The sequence below is a fragment of the Puma concolor genome, chromosome A2 (genome assembly GCF_028749965.1).
Source record: "Puma concolor isolate L17-30 chromosome A2, mPumCon1.1.hap2, whole genome shotgun sequence".
NCBI classification, from domain to species: Eukaryota; Metazoa; Chordata; class Mammalia; order Carnivora; family Felidae; genus Puma; species Puma concolor.
The window spans coordinates 109,543,572-109,559,642 of record NC_141668.1 but is presented as its reverse complement, the minus strand read 5'-3'; the positions used below and the strand labels follow the sequence as shown (position 1 = coordinate 109,559,642).

Here is a 16,071-nt window from a genome sequence, read left to right as displayed (position 1 = left end):
CGCTGGGATGCTGCTCAGGACCCTGCGGGAGGGCTTCCCGAGCGCACAGGACACGCGTGGTGCTGCTGCTCCGAAACCCTAGAGGCTGCGTGCACCTGCGCAGGGCCGTGGGGTAGCCCCGGGGCCCGTCTGTGCAGGGAGGCCAGCGGGGTTCCCTCCGTACCCGGTCCTTAACCAACAAGAGGACAAAGTGCAGGCGAGGTGGAGGCAGCTCAGCAGCACCTCGAGTTTACTCGCGCATGCATCGATGCGTTCACGCTTCACCCATTCACAGACCGAGCCCACGGGAAAGGTGAACCCAAGATTCTGAAAACAGGGCACTGACTGCAACAAGAGAGGAGAGATATGCACGGTCCTCCGTGAGTGCAGCTATGGGGGCCCGGCTTGGGCTCCTCCGCCACTCGGCCGCACAAAGGACACGCCCTCTATCTTCTCTGCCAGCCACACCTTCTCCCATCGGCCCCGCCCGCAGTGCTTCCGCTTCCGGCCGCGGGGCGGGGCTTCCTGCTGTGGGGGCGGGGCTTCCGGCCGCGAAGACGCTGCCGCTTCCAGGCCGCCGGAGTGGGCGGGGCCCGGAAGCGGCGGTGGCGGCGGCGGCGGCGGCGGCGGCGGCGGCGGCGGCGGCGCGGGGACTGAAAGGGCCCGCCATGGCTGCGAACCTGAGCCGGAACGGGCCGGCGCTGCAAGACGCCTACGTGCGGGTGGTCACCGAGAAGTCCCCGACTGACTGGTGGGCGCCGGGAGGGAGCGGGCCGGGCGGGGGGCAGGAGGCCAGGGGCCACGGGTGGGCTGGGGCTCCCGGTTCAGCCACACTTGCGCCGCTCCCTGTGAGGTGCCGTCCGCACCGTCGTCACCCGCCGTCCCCGCCGTGCGTGGGGGGCCCGCGCCGCCCCAGCTCCCCCCCTCCGCCGGCCTCCATGTTGGCTTCGGCGCCGGGCTGCGGCGGACGGCCGTCCCCACACAAAGGGGATCTCCGCAGCCGTCGGAGGGAGCGTCTCCCCAGCTCCCACTGCAGGGATGAGGCCCTGGGCGGCCGTAAGCCCGTCTGGGAATGGGAGCCTTCCCAGGAGGTCAGGCGTTCGGGTCCCCCGGGCTCTGTGAGTGTGGATTTCAGAACCTCCCTTTCTCCGAGAATAGTCCTTCCCGTGCTTGAGCCGCGCGGACACGAACGAAACTGTCGGCCACCAGTCTGGAAGGAGACCTCTCCTAATCCGTCCACCTCCTCGTGACAGCTTCCAGTGGGCCGTCAGTGTCCAGTACCCCTCATGCAGTTGCTGGGGTTTTACGGTACCGGCAGCCTTTGTCCGAGGGCTCTGGGGCAGCCTTGGGCGCCAGACCGGGAGTACCGCGCGGTCATTCTCCATCACTTTCCCCTTTGCCTGAACCGTTTTCGCTGACCAGTTTTGAGCACTTCTGGTACTAAGGAAATATGCTGAGTGTGATGAACTAAGGTGACCGGCTTTGGGGAGCCTTTGCTCCTGGCGGGGGCAGGGCCCCCTGGGACAGGCTGCAGCGACCGGCTGGTCTCTGCACCGCTCCGGTGCTGCTTCCCCATCTCTGCTCTTCCTGGTGCCCAACACAGAGCACTTTCCTACCGTGGGCTGTTGTGGCACGGGGAACATTCTATTCTTTCCTCCAGCCCTCAGCCTTCTCGGGTAGAGCTTGGGAACACAAGCTGCCTGGGTCAGCAGAGGCTCTGGGGCAGAGTTGACGTGGGCTCCCTGCCCGGGGCTCGTGCACACTTTTGCAGGGGAGCCAAGCAGCTCCTCTGTTTGAAGCACATCTAATTAGTGAGGAAGGGTGCCTGCTAACCGTGGGATTTCTCTGCCTTCGCGGCTTCATTATGCTTAGGAAGTTCACCTGCAAATCATGTACTTCTTTTTAAGCCTAAGAGTTTCTAGATGTCAGCCCCCACCCCACCTCTCTCCTACTCCCAGAGAGCCCTTAGCCCTCTGCTGTGACTCCAGACCCTGCTGACAGTATTGCCAAGTGCCCCCTTTGACATCCACATGAGGCCACCTGACTCTAGACCCCGGAACCATCTTTGCCCCTCTCCAGTCCTGCTCAGCTAGGGTCTTGCTACCTTGTGTGCTCTTAAGGACGTGCTATAGCCCTTGATGACTTACCTAAGGGACTCCTGGGCCTCCCTCTGGCTTCCTTCCAGGTCTCTCTTCATTCTCAGTTTCCACTGGTTTGGGGATGATGTCCCACAGCCCAGTTGGCAGTTCAGGCCTCCCACGCTCCCAGCTTTTCCTTAGGCTTCTCAGAGCTGTCTGCCACCACCCTGCTCTGAAACTTCCCCTCCCCACCTCTGTGTCCCTGAGGAGGGTGCTAAGCCTCTTTCCCCTCACCATGTGACCAGCCAGCCTGTGCTCCCACTGCCACAGCCATTAAGTATCTCAACAGGTACATGTGGTAGACCCCACTCAGCTGAAAAAATACCTAGATTGTGTTACTTCTGTGCATAAACTTGAGCGGCTTCCTGTTTCATGTGAAATAAAGCCCAGACCCCTTACCTCGGCCCACAGGCCCTGTGCAGCTAGCTCCTGACCCCTCCTGCCACCCCTCCCCCTTAGCATACTGGGGCCACACCTGTTTGCTACTGCTGTGGCCTTCTTTCTCTTCCTCAAACATGTGAGCTGGTTCCTCCTTAGAGCCCTCGCTCTTGCTGCTTCTCCTTTCTAGCACCCTCATCATCCCTGGGGGTCTCCCCAGACTTCTCAGCATGGAGAGGCCTTCCTCAATTCCCCAGTCCCTGATGCACTCACACTTTCTGTCTCTTGGGTGACTGTCTCCAGACACATGGTTTTTCTTGTCACCTTTCTCTTCACCAGGAGGAATAGGGCCTGTCTGTCCCTGGTGTAGGGCTACCATGTGCACTCAGTGCTTGGGTGAGACTGGACTGGGAAGGGCACAGAGTGCTGTGGAGGGTATCAGCAAGAAGAGGCAGGTCACGAAAGGTTTCACATGCAGAGTGGGTGGCATTGGGCTGGGACCCGAAGCTGGGTGGGGTGGGGGGCAGGCATGTCAGCTCCCAATCTTGGATCTTTTTCTTGCTTCCCCAGGTTGTTCTCCTAGATGGAGTCATGTTTGTTGACCTCTTGTACCCACATCACTGCCTGACAGTACATTCTTGACAGTGTGTTTCTTTCTTGTCTCCCATTAGAAGGTGACTTCCATGCTCATGGAAGGGCCTCTTTGGACATATCCGAAGCTTTGTGCCCATCACCACAAGCGGCAGGTTCTCAGTACATGTGTCAGAAGGGATGGTTTGAGTTACAAGGTGCTCAGTGCACCACAGTCCTTGTGCTGTGCACAGGCCAGCATACTGCTTTTCCGTGGTGATTTGAAAAAAGGATGGAAGTCAGTTGAATGTGAGAATGAGTCTGATCTGGGAACATTCAAGAAGATTGCTTGGGCTGGAGCCCAGGGTATGGGGGGGGGGTCAAGTTGGAGGGCAGGCAGCAGGCATGGAGCTTGGCTCTTACTAGCTGCTGGGTCGCTTCTTGGGAGAGCTGCACTGAGCAGAAGTCTCTGCTCCCTGCAGTGTGTCCGGTGTCCCTGTCTTTTGCAGCCAGGGCTTGGTGGCTTCAAACATCCAGGCTTCTTCCAGGAAGAGGGCTGGCCAGGACTCCGGTCACCAGAATCTGGATGTCCCCCTCCTCCCACATCCTTTCCATTTGTCTGTGTGTTCCATTTAATGTCTCTCTCCTAGGAGGGGTGTCCCCCACGCCAGCCAGACCTTCTGGGTCTGGGTTTCTTTCTTCCGACTTCCTCAGGCTGGGCAACTCTGCCCGATGCCTTAGCAAGGCCTTGGGGAAGCTGAGTGGAGGCTGATTTGCTTCCTTGTGGACTCTTTACCCCAAAGTCCCTGTCTGGCCAGCCACAGCAGAGCTGTGCGCAGAGCGGGGGAGGTAGTGCACAAGACCAGATTTTGCCTCTGACTTGCTGTCTGCTGGGTCAGCATTCCTACCCCACGTTCCACCAACCTGGAGCTGAGCTCCTGCAGAGTTGGTGTTGATGGCTGAGCTCTGTGCGGACTGTGGAGAAGCCACCTGTTCCAGAACGTTCTCCTTGGGTAACCTTTGTTCTGGTCATGGGACTTTTTATGCCCCACATATAATAAAATCTGCTATATTTTCTCAACGCCTCTGGAGCTCAAGTTTATAAAAACAAATTTTTCCCAGAGTTCTTGTGAATAATTAGTCTTACAGAAAAAGATAGGTGTGGTCTATGGTCACCTGTGGAGAGTTAAGGCTCCTCCGAAAAAAAGAATTTGCTTGACTTCATGGTGAGTCATGGCCCATGTGGTTTCTGGGTTTTCCAGAAGAGTCCAAAGCCCAGAAAGATCTGCTCCAGAAACTCTTCAGGCTTTCAGAAGGCGGAGCAGATACGCACAAGGTGTTGGGCGGCATTCCGAAATGCCTCGTGTGCTTTTCCTTGGGGGGCTTTGGGTTGAGGAATATGCAGGTATCTTTTATCTTCTCAAATTCACAAACCTGATAGACAAGTGAGTATTTCACACATGAATGTGTGGACAGTTGCCATAAAACTTTCCAGCTTAGGGGCATCTCCAATGGCTTAGTTGGCAGAGTGTAAAACTCTTGATCTCTGGGTTGTGAATTCCACCCCCACGTTGGGCATAGAGCTTCCTTAAAATCTAATCAGACGGTGCCTAGGTGGCTCAGTCAGTTAAGCATCCGACTCTTGGTTTCAGCTCAGGTCACGGTTCATGGGTTTGAGCACCACGTCCAGCCCTGTGCTGACAGTGCAGAGCCTGGTTGGGATTCTCTCTCTTCCTCTCTCTCTGCCCCTCCACCCCACATCTCTCTCAATCTCAAAATAAATAAAAATTTTTTAAAAGCCAAACAAATTTTCCAGCATAGGGACACTTGGCTGGCTTAGTCGGTAGAGTGTGTGACTCTTGATCTCTGGGTCATGAGTTCAAGTCCCACATTGGGCATAGAGCTGCCTTCAAATCAAGTCAGACAAACAAACTTTACAGCTTAGTTTCCCTCACAGTAGATGTAGGCTCCCCTTCATAAGTTTGTCTCTCAGGATAAGCCCCTGTGGGTGAGGCCATGACTCTGGGCCAGCCTGGGGCCTGTGTTACCATCATGCTGAGCTCTGGTGGGTGTGGCAAGGGCAGATGGCACCCAGCGCACTGGCTACAGAGCTCACCTGTGTTTTGTTTCAGGGCTCTCTTTACCTATGAGGGTAACAGCAATGACATCCGTGTGGCTGGCACTGGAGGTGAGTATGACCAAGTGAGGGGGCGAGGAGGCTGGTGGGGGAGGAGGGTGGGAGGAGGGGAGAGAGTGGTAGCCATCAGGGTCCCCAGCCCACACCACAGTAGCACCACCGTTGGGGAGCTGGACACAGCTTTGTTACTCAGCAAATGTTCACCAGTGCATTCTCCACTTGCCATACAAGTGCTTCTGGTGACCTGTTCTAGAAAGCCCCTCCCTTGTGAGGGCTGCTCCCTGACCTTTAGAAGGACCTCTGCTGGCCGTGCTCTCACGTGCACTGTGATGCCTCAGGTGGTGGAGAAGTGCAGGGTTCAGTAGCCTGCATTTCCTACCACCGCCTCCACTGGTACTCACAGGGCTCTGCTGTGCGTACTCCAAGTAGGGGCTCAGGGCTGTCCCAGGTCTCTGTGGCCCTATAGCTAAAGTACCCGACCCAGCTCCTCACTAGCTGATAAGGACCACAGCCTCAGTGTCAGGAGAATGGCTGAGGATGGCTCCTGTGCCCTCATCACCCATCCCCTTACCTTCACTTGGAGGATCTAAGAACTGAGCCTGAGCGTGACTGAAGGACGTTCCCACCTGCTTGGGACCCTCTTGGTGGCCTGGGGGTCTGAGCAGACTCATGGGTAGGGCAGGTGACTCCCAGCAGGCCTATTCCAGGGCCCTCAGTAGGTCCAGGCAACGGTAAAATTGTTGCAGAGATCCTCCATTTGGAAGCCTGATGCCCAGTTTGTAACAAAAATGACGATTTTCCTTACAGAATTACCCATGGGTTTTATAGGAATGGTTTTTAGACTGGCGTATGTAAAAACTCACCTGGGGTCCTCGGGGCGCCTGGGTGGCTCAATTGGTTGAGTGTCCAACTTCAGCTCAGGTCATGATCTCACAGCTCGTGGGTTTAAGCCCTGCATGAGTTCGCCACTGTCGGTGCAGAGCCTGCCTGGGATCTTCTGTCCCCCTCTAAGCTGCTTCCTTGCTTCCACTCTCTCTCTCAAAAATAAATCTTACAAAAAAAAAAAAATCACCTGGGGTCCTTGTTACAAATGCAGATCCTGGGTCCCACCCAGCTCCTGTGAGTTAGCTCAGTGAAGACGGGCACAGGAATCCAATTTTGATGTAGGTGACACTGAGAACCCCTGGTTTAGAGCCATTTGGGTTTGGTCTCCTGGCGGACAGTGTGCCAGGGCGGGCAGCAGGTGCGGGACACCTCACTTCCCTGTGACCTGCTGCAGAGGGAGGCCTGGAGGAAATGGTGGAGGAACTCAACAGCGGGAAGGTGATGTACGGCTTCTGCAGGGTGAAGGACCCCAACTCCGGCCTGCCCAAATTTGTCCTCATCAACTGGGTATGTGGAACTGGCGGGCTCTCGGTTCTCATCCAGGTGCGACCCGGAAGAACTCCCTTTCCTTCTCCTCCTCTGCCATTCACGATTGGAGCAGAGAAGGACTTGACTTCAGGGCAGCTCAGAGGTGGTGAAGGAACACAACAGTAGATTAAGTCACTGTGGCCCAAAGGCTAATGGGGGCCTGGCTAGCGTAGAATTCCCAGTGCCTCCCCCCCAAGCCCAGGATTATTCCTACAAAATGGAGTACAAACAATCGCAGGACCCCCTTGCCTGTGTCCCCTTCAGAGTAGTCATCCTGAGGGAGCAGGGGGCCTGGAGAAGGCTCTGAGAACACAGGACTGATGGGTGGGACTAGAAAATTCTGAGCCAACCCCCTGCCCATGGAAGCTGGTGGTCATCCTGCCACAAGAACCTCCTTGACTTGGAGGTGTGGGCCTTGCCTTATCCTCTGCTTTAGGGTCCCAGCTCTGTCTTTGCTGGGACACACAGGGATGCTGCTGAGCCCCCAGGGAGGGATTGGTGAGTCATGCTGGGTGTGTTTTGTTGCAGACAGGCGAGGGTGTGAACGACGTACGGAAGGGAGCATGCGCCAACCACGTCAGCACCATGGCCAGCTTTCTGAAGGTGAGGGCTGTTCCCTGAGGGCCTCACAGAGTTTGCCAGGCCCCCAGGCTCCTGGGTGTGCATGAGCAGGAGTTGCAGCCAGAGCTGGAATTGTGTCCCACGCCCCAGTACTCTGTCTGGACTTGAGGGTGTGACCCGAGGCTGCCGTGCTCTTGCTCAGCAGGTGCGTGGGAGGCCACACTGCGTCCAGAGCCACTAGCAGGCTGGCTTCAGTGGGGAGGAAGGGTGAATGTCCTTTCTGAGCTCAGGAGGAACAGGCTGGAGCTGGTCCTGGGGCAGGGCAGGGCCTTGGGTTCCCTTAGTTTGTCAGTGTGGTCAGGATCTGGAGGAGAACAGTTGTGTATGCCCAGCCGCCTCAGCACGCACATTCCCTTTGATGGCTCCTCTCCAGCCTGTCCCCACACGTATTTATGTCCGTCCTTGTAGCGGAACCTCCTTCAGTGCCAGAAGCATTTGTTGTTTGCTTGTCAGGTAACTTTTTGCATTTCTTGGTTACCGGCAAAGAGACTCAGGACTTTGATTTCTGGTTCTGCCAGTGCTTCTCCAGGTATGCCTCGCTTTCTTTTCTAGGAACTGAAAGAAAGAGAGGATCCCAAGCTTATTAGGTGTTTACTAACAGTGAGTGAGGTCATGGATCTGACTTCTCAAGAAGTCGGTGGCTTGCTTTTTGTAGAAATTGAGTTTCCAGATTCTTTTTAAAGTTTGTTTTTGCTCATGAGAAAGGAGCTCTTTAACACCTGGGCCTGCAGCAGAGAGCGTGCCGCACACATAACAAGCCATAGACAGTGCTGCAGAGGGCAAAGACCTCGTGCCCGCACTGGACAAGTACAAGTTTGCCTCAAGGTGGTTTGTGGGCCATGAGCAGAGTGTGCCTAGGTGCCCAGCAGGGTTCCCTGCCCTTGAGCCTGGGTGGCAGTTGTCTGAGCTGTGTGGACTGCGGTGTGCATCCTGTCCTCTCCTGGAGCTGCACCTCCTGACCGCTCTCCTGATGCAGGGGGCCCATGTGACGATCAATGCTAGGGCCGAGGAGGACGTGGAGCCTGAGTGCATCATGCAGAAGGTGGCCAGAGCCTCCGGTGCCAACTATGCCTTCCACAGGGAGAGCGGCCGTTTCCAGGACACGGGCCCCCAGGCCCCCGTGGTGAGTGCTGCCTGGGCAGGCGGCAGGGCAGGGGCAGGTCAGGAGTGTGCAGTTACCCTGTCCCACCTGGCTGCACCCGCCCTGGGTGGTTTATCCCTCACAGGGCTGGGCTCCTGGCTACCTGGCTTCCGGCCCCGGAGCCAGATGAAGGTGCAGATGGCCGACAGAAGTGGGAGCTGCCCCCCCTGGTGGGGCAGGTGCTAGTGGGCATGGGGAGCAGCCCTCCACCCTGTCTGGTCCCACCAGCTGTTTGGAGCCTCTCTGCAGGGACAGTGTAGTCACCCTCGAGGCCACAGCACCAGTGTGTCCTGCACAGCCCTGGATGGGGGGCACCGTGGAGGAATGTAAGGCAGTGGATGGGCAGACACCTGCTGGCCTGTAGTCCTAGTGCCAGGTGGGGGGGGTCCAGTCCCCCGATGCACAGCCGGAGTCTGTGGAGATTCCCGGGCACCACCCAGTGCAGTCAGTTATCTGTGTCTGGTGGACCAGCCTCCTAGAAATGGCCAGAGGCCAGTCTCAGAACCTCCTTGGCCTCCATCCACAGGGGTCTGGTGCAGCCAGAGACCTCCTCAGTGTTGCCTGGGGTTGAGAGCTTCCTTGCCTGGTGGTTTCCTAGGGCCATTGGGCTGTCTTGGTTCTGGTCTCCTTGAGAGGCCCAGGGCCAGCGCCCCTGCCCTGCCAGGCACCATCCTGAAGGTTGTTGCTCATGTTCTGTGGGCGGTCCAGTGGGGAACCCTCTGTCCTCTGCAGGGCTCCGTGTACCAGAAGACCAATGCCATGTCTGAGATCAAAAAGGTTGGCAAAGACAGCTTCTGGGCCAAAGCAGAGGTGAGTGCCCTTCTCAGAGATTACGTGTGCCTTCCTCTCTGTCCCTTGGTTTTTCTCACAGTGAACCCCTGGGACACACGTTCCTGTTCGCGCCCGTTCATAGGCTGTCAGACTGGGCTGAGGGAGTTAAGTGACAGGGCCCGAGGGCACTCACCTGCACCCCTGCACGCAGGCCACAGGCCCCCAACGCCCTAGGCGGCACTCGCAAGAACGCCAGGGTGGACTCAGAGAGGGGGCAGGTCTGCCTGCGGCGCGGGGGCCGAGTGGGCCGCGGGCACTGTTCTCTCTGCAGAAGGAGGAGGAGAACCGCAAGCGAGAGGAGAAGCGGCGGGCAGAGGAGGAGCGGCAGCAGCTGGAGCGGGAGCGCCGGGAACGGGAGCTGCGTGAGGCCGCCCGCAGGGAGCAGCGCTATCGGGAGGAGCAGGGCAGCGAGGCCGTGCCCCAGAGGTGAGGGCCCAGAGGGCGGGCAGAGGGAGGGTCCTAAGCAGGCAGCCGGACTGCAGCTCCTCCCTGTGCCCCTCCCAGCAGGACATGTGAGCAGCCAGAAGTGGTTTTGGGGAGCAGACAGGAGCAGGTGAGACTTGTCCAGTGATGCGGGGGTCTCCGGGAGGGTCCCGTGGCCGGCTGGGCAGAGTGGAGCCTGGAGCGCGTGTGGGTGTGTCTCGGTGGTGGTGGAAACGAGCTCAAAGGGCAGAAGTTGTTGTCCAAGACAAGGCCTGGGAGCCCCTCCCAAAGCACCTGGGCCCACGCTCACTGCCAGGTGCTCACACCCTTCCCCCCTCCCCCCACCCCCCAGGACCCTGGCAGTCCACAGCCAGCACATCCACGGGACATTTTCAAACAGAAGGAGAGGGCCCTGTCTACCACATCCATCTCCAGCCCCCAGCCAGGTAAGCCTACCCTCTGGGCCTAGCCCTGAGGTAGAGGCTGGCCGAGGGGTCCTGGGGTCCCAGTACAGGGTTCCCTGAGGTGACAGATGTGTCAGAGTATGACAGACACACATGAGCAGGGAGAGCCCGTGCTCATGAGAGTGGCTTCTGAGAGGGGAGCCTGGGCGTCAGGGGTCCCTTCCCCGCCCTCAGCCTCGTCCCACAGAGACCTGGAAGGGCAGGGCCACGTGTGGCTTCAGAGGGGAGACCCTCCAGCCTGGCCCCGTAAACTTGTAGTGCAGCTCGCACATTGGCTCAGAGCTGGCCTCAGGAGCCTCTGTCACCTGCTCTCTGGCCCCCAGGGAAACAGGACTGCTTTGTGCGTGTGCATGTGTGTGTGCGCGCGCCGTGGTGTTTCTGTAGTTGCTCTATGTCCCCATTCACTCTGCGTGACAGCCACTGTTCCAGGACAGGTCCGCCAGCACAGGGCCCAGAAACGGTGGAGACTGCCTGTTCTTCCCATTTGTCAGCTCTCATGCGTGTGTCTTTGGTCTGCAGGCAAACTGCGGAGCCCCTTCCTGCAGAAGCAGCTTACCCAGCCAGAGACCCACCTCAGCAGAGAGCCCGCCCAGGCCACCTCAGGGCCCAGGCCAGGCAAGGCGCTTAGCCTCCCCGTGGGAGGCTGGGCATGTGGGCGCGGTAGGGACAAGGAGGTGTCCTCTGCTCCCTGGGCTCAGAGCAGGCTGCGCCCTCCTCTGCAGGTCTCTGTGAGGAGCCGGTGCCCAGCACGCCACCGTGTCCGGTGCAGGCAGAAGAGGAGGAAGCTGTGTATGAGGAGCCCCCAGAGCAGGAGTCCCTCTATGAGGAGCCCCCAATGGTGGGTCCCTTGAGTGGGGCGGGGCGTGGCTGTGAGGGGGCCCAGAAACACCCTCCTCAGCCATACCACTCGTGGGACGCCTGACTTTGTAACGGTTCACTACGTGCGGATTATCTTGTTTCGTCTCGGAGCAGCCCTGTGCGAGGAATTGTCTGGCACACTTTGCCGTGTGGGAGGCCCTGCGTTGGGGAGCATCGTTGGGGTGGTGGGGCGGCGGCAGCCCCCGCCCTCTGTGTGCGAGCCAGGTAACTAGGACCCCAGGTTCCTCTTCTCTCCGTCCGCGGGCAGGTGCAGCAGCAAGATGCCGGCTCTGAGCACATGGACCACTACCCAGGGCTGAGCGGGAAGGGGCTCTGTGCCCGGGCCCTGTACGACTACCAGGCAGGTAATGTGCTCAGACCACAGGGCCCCACGTCAGGAGACAGGCTTTGGGGGCTCCCTTGGGGGGCCAGAAGGGTGAGGATGGGGTGGATGCCCCACACAGCCCGGGCCTTCACGTGCCCTCTGGGCAGCTGCCCAACGTCTGTTGGTGTGAATCCCTGCTGCCAGCGCCGCGCTGAGCCTGAAGGTGTGACCAGAGGGCTGGGTACACCCTGGACGCTGGGCCCCCAGCGAGTCTGGGTGGAGGCCTTGGGAGGCCGCCTGCCATGTGGTGTCAGGACAGGTGAGGGCCTGGCTGCCAGGCCCCCAGCTCCAGTGCGGCCTCCGGCTCACCCTCCGGCTCACCCTCCGGCTCACCTTCCCACAGCCGACGACACAGAGATCTCCTTCGACCCCGAAAATCTCATCACGGGCATCGAGGTGATTGACGAGGGTTGGTGGCGCGGCTACGGGCCTGACGGCCACTTTGGCATGTTTCCCGCCAACTACGTGGAGCTCATTGAGTGAGGACCCCCCCACCGCTGGCCGCTCCGAGGCTGTCCTTCCCTTCCCCACCCAGGCGTGCTTTCCTTCTAACCGGGGGACGTGGCGTGTGTGGCTCGAGAGCCGCTCGGCAGTCCTCCAAGAATGGGACCCCCAGAGAAGATGAGCCCTCGGGCTCCCACAGACGCCTCAATGCAGCTGATTCCCAACACCTGCTTCTGGCAGCTCCTGGCCCGCCCCTGCCCCCGCCCCACCAGCCTTGCCTTTGACCCCCACGGAGGACACTGAGCCAAGCCCTGCTCGTGGCCAGCCCCTCAGTGACCTCTGCCTGAGGAGAGTGGCACTGCTGAGCTGGGCGGTCTGAGCAGGGGCATTTCCTTATCTCCTCTTCCTCTTGGCTCTGAAGAGTGGTGGTTACAGCTGTTAGTGACCCTCGGGAACAGTGAACTTAAGAGTTGATGACCAAAGTCTCGGGTCATGACAGTTTGGGCAGCGTCCGATCACCCTTCCGGACCCTGCCCTGTGTCCCCAGTTCTGTCCCTCTGCCGGGGCTGAGCACGCCCCCCGCCCCTGAGTGTATGAAGGAAGGGATGGGAGCGTCCTTCTGTGTACCACACCCCCCACAGTGGCCCCAGCCTGTGCCTGCTGTCCCGCCCCAGGTGCCCCAGGCCTGTCTGCTTTCAGATGAGAATTGCCCCATGCAGGCCCCAGTTGTGACCCGCCCTGCTGTGGCCTGAATGCCCCCGTGTGGAAACAGACCCCTTCCTGGGTGTCTGTGGGACGCGTGTACAGGTGTGTGTGTGTGCACGTGCACCCTCAGACCTCAGGCCAGACAGCCACCTGGGAGAGGCATAAACATGAAGCTGTGACCACAGTCAGCCTCTTGGATTTCAGTTCTCTGGGAGGGGCTGAGGGCCTCCCTCCCTACCCTGGGGACCCTCTGCCCATGCAGGACCAAGCCTGTGTGCACGTGTGCATGGAATGAGGTGCCTGGCACCCCCCGAATGTTACAGATTACAGTTCCTCATGCTCTGGCAGGTGCTGGGTGGAAGCAGCTTGGGGCACAGGCCGAACTAAGGGGATCGCTGTCCCATCTCGTCTGTTTTCGGCTGAGCTTCAGGCAGGCCTTACCACATCCCAATTTCTCCACCATGAAGCCAGCATGGCCCAACCAGCTTCGGAGGCTCCATGAGTCAGGGTCACACGGCTCTGAGGCCAGCTGTGGGCTTGTCCTAAGACACTGGGACGACTTGGAGGTGGGGCTTGGTACCTGGGGCTGCAGGGACAGCAGAGGACACCCTGTCTGCGGGAAGGTGGCCATGAAGTGATGCTGTCCTGGCTGCAGTCTCTGCTCATCCTGGGCACAGCTTGGTCACCCCAGGCACCCGGATCCTAAAACAAAGTCACCAAGTGGCTGTTTTGGTTTTTAGGGTCACCATAGGGGGCTTATTAGAAGTTACCTGATAGCCCAGATTGGGGAGCAGACTCCTGCCCCTGGTTCCTGGGGCCCTTGCACCTAAACGGGGGTGGGCAGGGCAGGTGGCAGGGGCCTGGCTGGGGCCAAGTGCTGTGGGGCAGGGTTTGTGGAACCCCCAGCTGGAGGCCTTAGGAGCCAGGCGTCCAGAGCCACACTGGACTCAGGTGGTGGGAGGAGGTGCCTTTATTGCCGAAAGCCCACCCCTCACTTGGCCTTGCCCTGGGCAGCCACAGCCTCCATGGCTTTCCGCACAGTTTCTTCATCACCCAGGAACCGCATGGGCTTGGTGGGCTTCAGTGCCTGGTCCAGCTCATACACGATGGGGATCCCCGTGGGCAGGTTCAGCTCCATGATGGCCTGGTCTGACATCCCTGGATGGGGGGAACAGGGTCCTTAGTCCCTGCTGGCCAGTGCCAGGCAGCTGCCTGCTCTCGCATTCAGCTGGCCCCATGACCTTTATGGGCCACAGAGCTGGGTCAGCCAGGCGTCAACCCTCCTGCCCCCACAGTAAGCCACAGAAAAGGGCTTGGGGAAGGTCAAGCCAGAAGTCAGGGACGGAGTGCCCTACAGAGTAGCTGTGGTGAGCCAGGACCTTGCACCCCCAGCCTGGAGTTGCTGTTGACCTGGGACAGTGCCATTGGGCTCCTCCAGCCAGATCGATGGATGTTTGGCTTCTAGGACATTCTAAATTCTAGATGTCAGGAGCAGGGGTGCTCCTGACACATGTGCTTGGAGAGACAGTGAGAAGGGCCTCTCATGGCCAAGGTGGAGGGAGGCCCTGCTGGGTGGAAAGGGCAAGGGTTCCCAAGGAAACCTGACCCTGCCTGCCTCCACAGCCCCTGGCCTGGAATAGCAGCTCGACCTTTGCGATTCCTGACACCCCGCCCCCTCAGTGTGACTGAAGAAAATGTTCTCCAGGCAATGGAAAGCTGAGGCCTCTATCCTGCCCTCCCAGAAGGGGCCCTTGGAAGGGAGGGGAGGAAGACCCTCCTGTCCCCTCCCTTCCAAGGGGAGAGGGGCTGGGGCTGGCCAGGCCTCAGGGGCCTCTCTGTGCTCTGGCCAGCTGCCCACCCGACCTCCAAAGCAGGAGGTTTGGAACCCCACACCCTGCCTGCCTTCTTCCCCTTTCCACAATACCCACAAGCGTGAAGTCCATTTGAATGCTAATTTAAACTCTCCTGAGGATCTGTGCAACTGTCTAAGGTAGTATCAGGGGGGCTCAGTGGAGACATGCGTGTAGGGGTGGGGGGGAACCCAGCTACGCGCCAGGCGGCTAGGACTGCTGCACACCCTGCACCCTTCTTTTGACTGGTTTTACTTTTGCCTGGCATGGGTGTGAGCTGGGGCTCTGCTCTGGGCTTCATGTCCAACTGCAGGCAGTACTGGGAGGAGCCCCAAGAGGCCCCCGCCAAACCCCAGAGAGGGTGGTTGAGACCCAACAAGTGAAGTGACTTGACCAGGGTCACAATAAATGTGCAGCCAGACGGCCCTGCCTTTGCCCAGCTGGGTGTCCTCGGGCATGGCCTTGTCTTTAGCCCAGGCTTGTGTCTAGGAAGCCAGCCCCGCCCCAGGCCTGTGACCCCTGTGCAGGGCTTGGGCCTGGGTCAGTGGTGGCAGGTGTTTTCACCCACAGTCTTCAGAAGGAAACTCCCTGTACACAAGCAAGTGAAACATTTTACAAAGTGGGTTTTTTTTGTAAGTGGTGTCTCAACCTCAGTTGAAACCCCCACCCTGCAGGCTCCTGTCTGCACAGCTGCCTCCATCATGCAGGGGGTACTTGGCTAACGTGAGAAGTTGGGGCCCGAATGGTTCAAAGGTACGTAACCCCCCCCCCCCCCCACCTCCGTGCACATCCCACAAGGTAGTCCTCACCTTCCAGATGTTTGACGATGCCCCGCAGGCTGTTCCCGTGGGCGGCGATGAGCACTCTCTTGCCAGCCTTGATCTGGGGGGCGATCTCCTCGTTCCAGAAGGGGAGGGCCCGGGCGATGGTGTCCTTCAGGCTCTCACACGTAGGCAGCTCCCCGGGCTTCAGGCCTGCATACCGCCGCTCCTGGGGGCATCCACACTGCTGTTTTGTCCCCAGAAAGCCAGACCCCAGACCCCAGCTGCCATCCCCGGGGGCCCCTGCCCTAGACCTGCCCCTGGTGCTCCAAGCAGCCCACCTTGCTGATGGAGCTGTAGTAGGGGTGCTTCTCGTCCATGGGGGGCGGCGGGATGTCGAAGGAACGCCTCCAGATCTTCACCTGCTCCTCGCCGTGCTTGGCGGCTGTCTCTGCCTTGTTGAGGCCTGTGAGGCCCCCGTAGTGCCTCTCGTTGAGGCGCCAGGTGCGCACCACGGGCAGCCACATCTGGTCTGTGCCGTCCAGGATGGTCCAGAGGGTGCGGATGGCTCGTTTCAGCACCGACGTGTAGCAGATGTCAAACTCCATCTTGGCATCCCTGATGGCCTCGGCGCCCTTCTTGGCCTCCTGGGCCCCCTTCTCACTCAGCTCTGCATCGAACCAGCCACAGAAGCGGTTCTCCTGGTTCCAGGTGCTCTCACCGTGCCGAACCATCACGAGGCGGTGGGTGGACATGGCGGTGGTGTTGGGGAGCGTGGCAGGCTCCGGACAGGGACAGCCACCTCCCAGGTGCACCCAGTTTTATAACAGTCTGTCCCCAGCCCCCACCCTGGCCAACTGCCAGTCAGCATTCCAGGCCTGACGGGCAGCAGCAGGTGGCCAGTAGCAAAGCCTGGGGGGAGGGCAGGCACAGAGCCGGACTTAAAATAGCCCCACCAACAGGGCCCCTGGGC

General features: G+C 59.5%; 2 protein-coding genes across 5 annotated transcripts; one reads left to right on the top strand and one right to left on the bottom strand.

Moving 5' to 3' along the window:
* The first annotated feature begins 571 nt into the window (after window positions 1-571).
* Window positions 572-12,671, top strand: DBNL (drebrin like). 4 transcript variants are annotated; one of them, XM_086697207.1, is made up of 13 exons: window positions 572-730; window positions 5,198-5,253; window positions 6,482-6,594; window positions 7,144-7,218; window positions 8,213-8,359; window positions 9,110-9,187; window positions 9,480-9,634; window positions 9,713-9,761; window positions 9,984-10,077; window positions 10,615-10,710; window positions 10,818-10,933; window positions 11,222-11,318; window positions 11,682-12,671. In XM_086697207.1, exons 1-13 carry the CDS (start codon window positions 648-650, stop codon window positions 11,819-11,821), a joined length of 1,299 nt encoding a protein of 432 aa, XP_086553333.1. In that variant the 5' UTR covers window positions 572-647; the 3' UTR covers window positions 11,822-12,671. The 4 variants fall into 4 exon arrangements, with proteins under 4 accessions (XP_086553333.1, XP_086553334.1, XP_086553336.1 ...); XM_086697208.1 differs by having other exon boundaries at window positions 573-730; window positions 9,716-9,761; XM_086697210.1 differs by lacking the exon at window positions 572-730 and adding an exon at window positions 946-1,097.
* Window positions 12,672-13,442: 771 nt separating this feature from the next.
* Window positions 13,443-15,911, bottom strand: PGAM2 (phosphoglycerate mutase 2). The gene is made up of 3 exons (XM_025923334.2): window positions 15,440-15,911; window positions 15,147-15,327; window positions 13,443-13,645 (listed from the first exon to the last, which is right to left on the bottom strand). The coding sequence occupies exons 1-3, from the start codon at window positions 15,851-15,853 to the stop codon at window positions 13,479-13,481; spliced, it is 762 nt and encodes a 253-aa protein (XP_025779119.1). The 5' UTR covers window positions 15,854-15,911; the 3' UTR covers window positions 13,443-13,478.
* Between the last annotated feature and the right edge of the window lie 160 nt (window positions 15,912-16,071).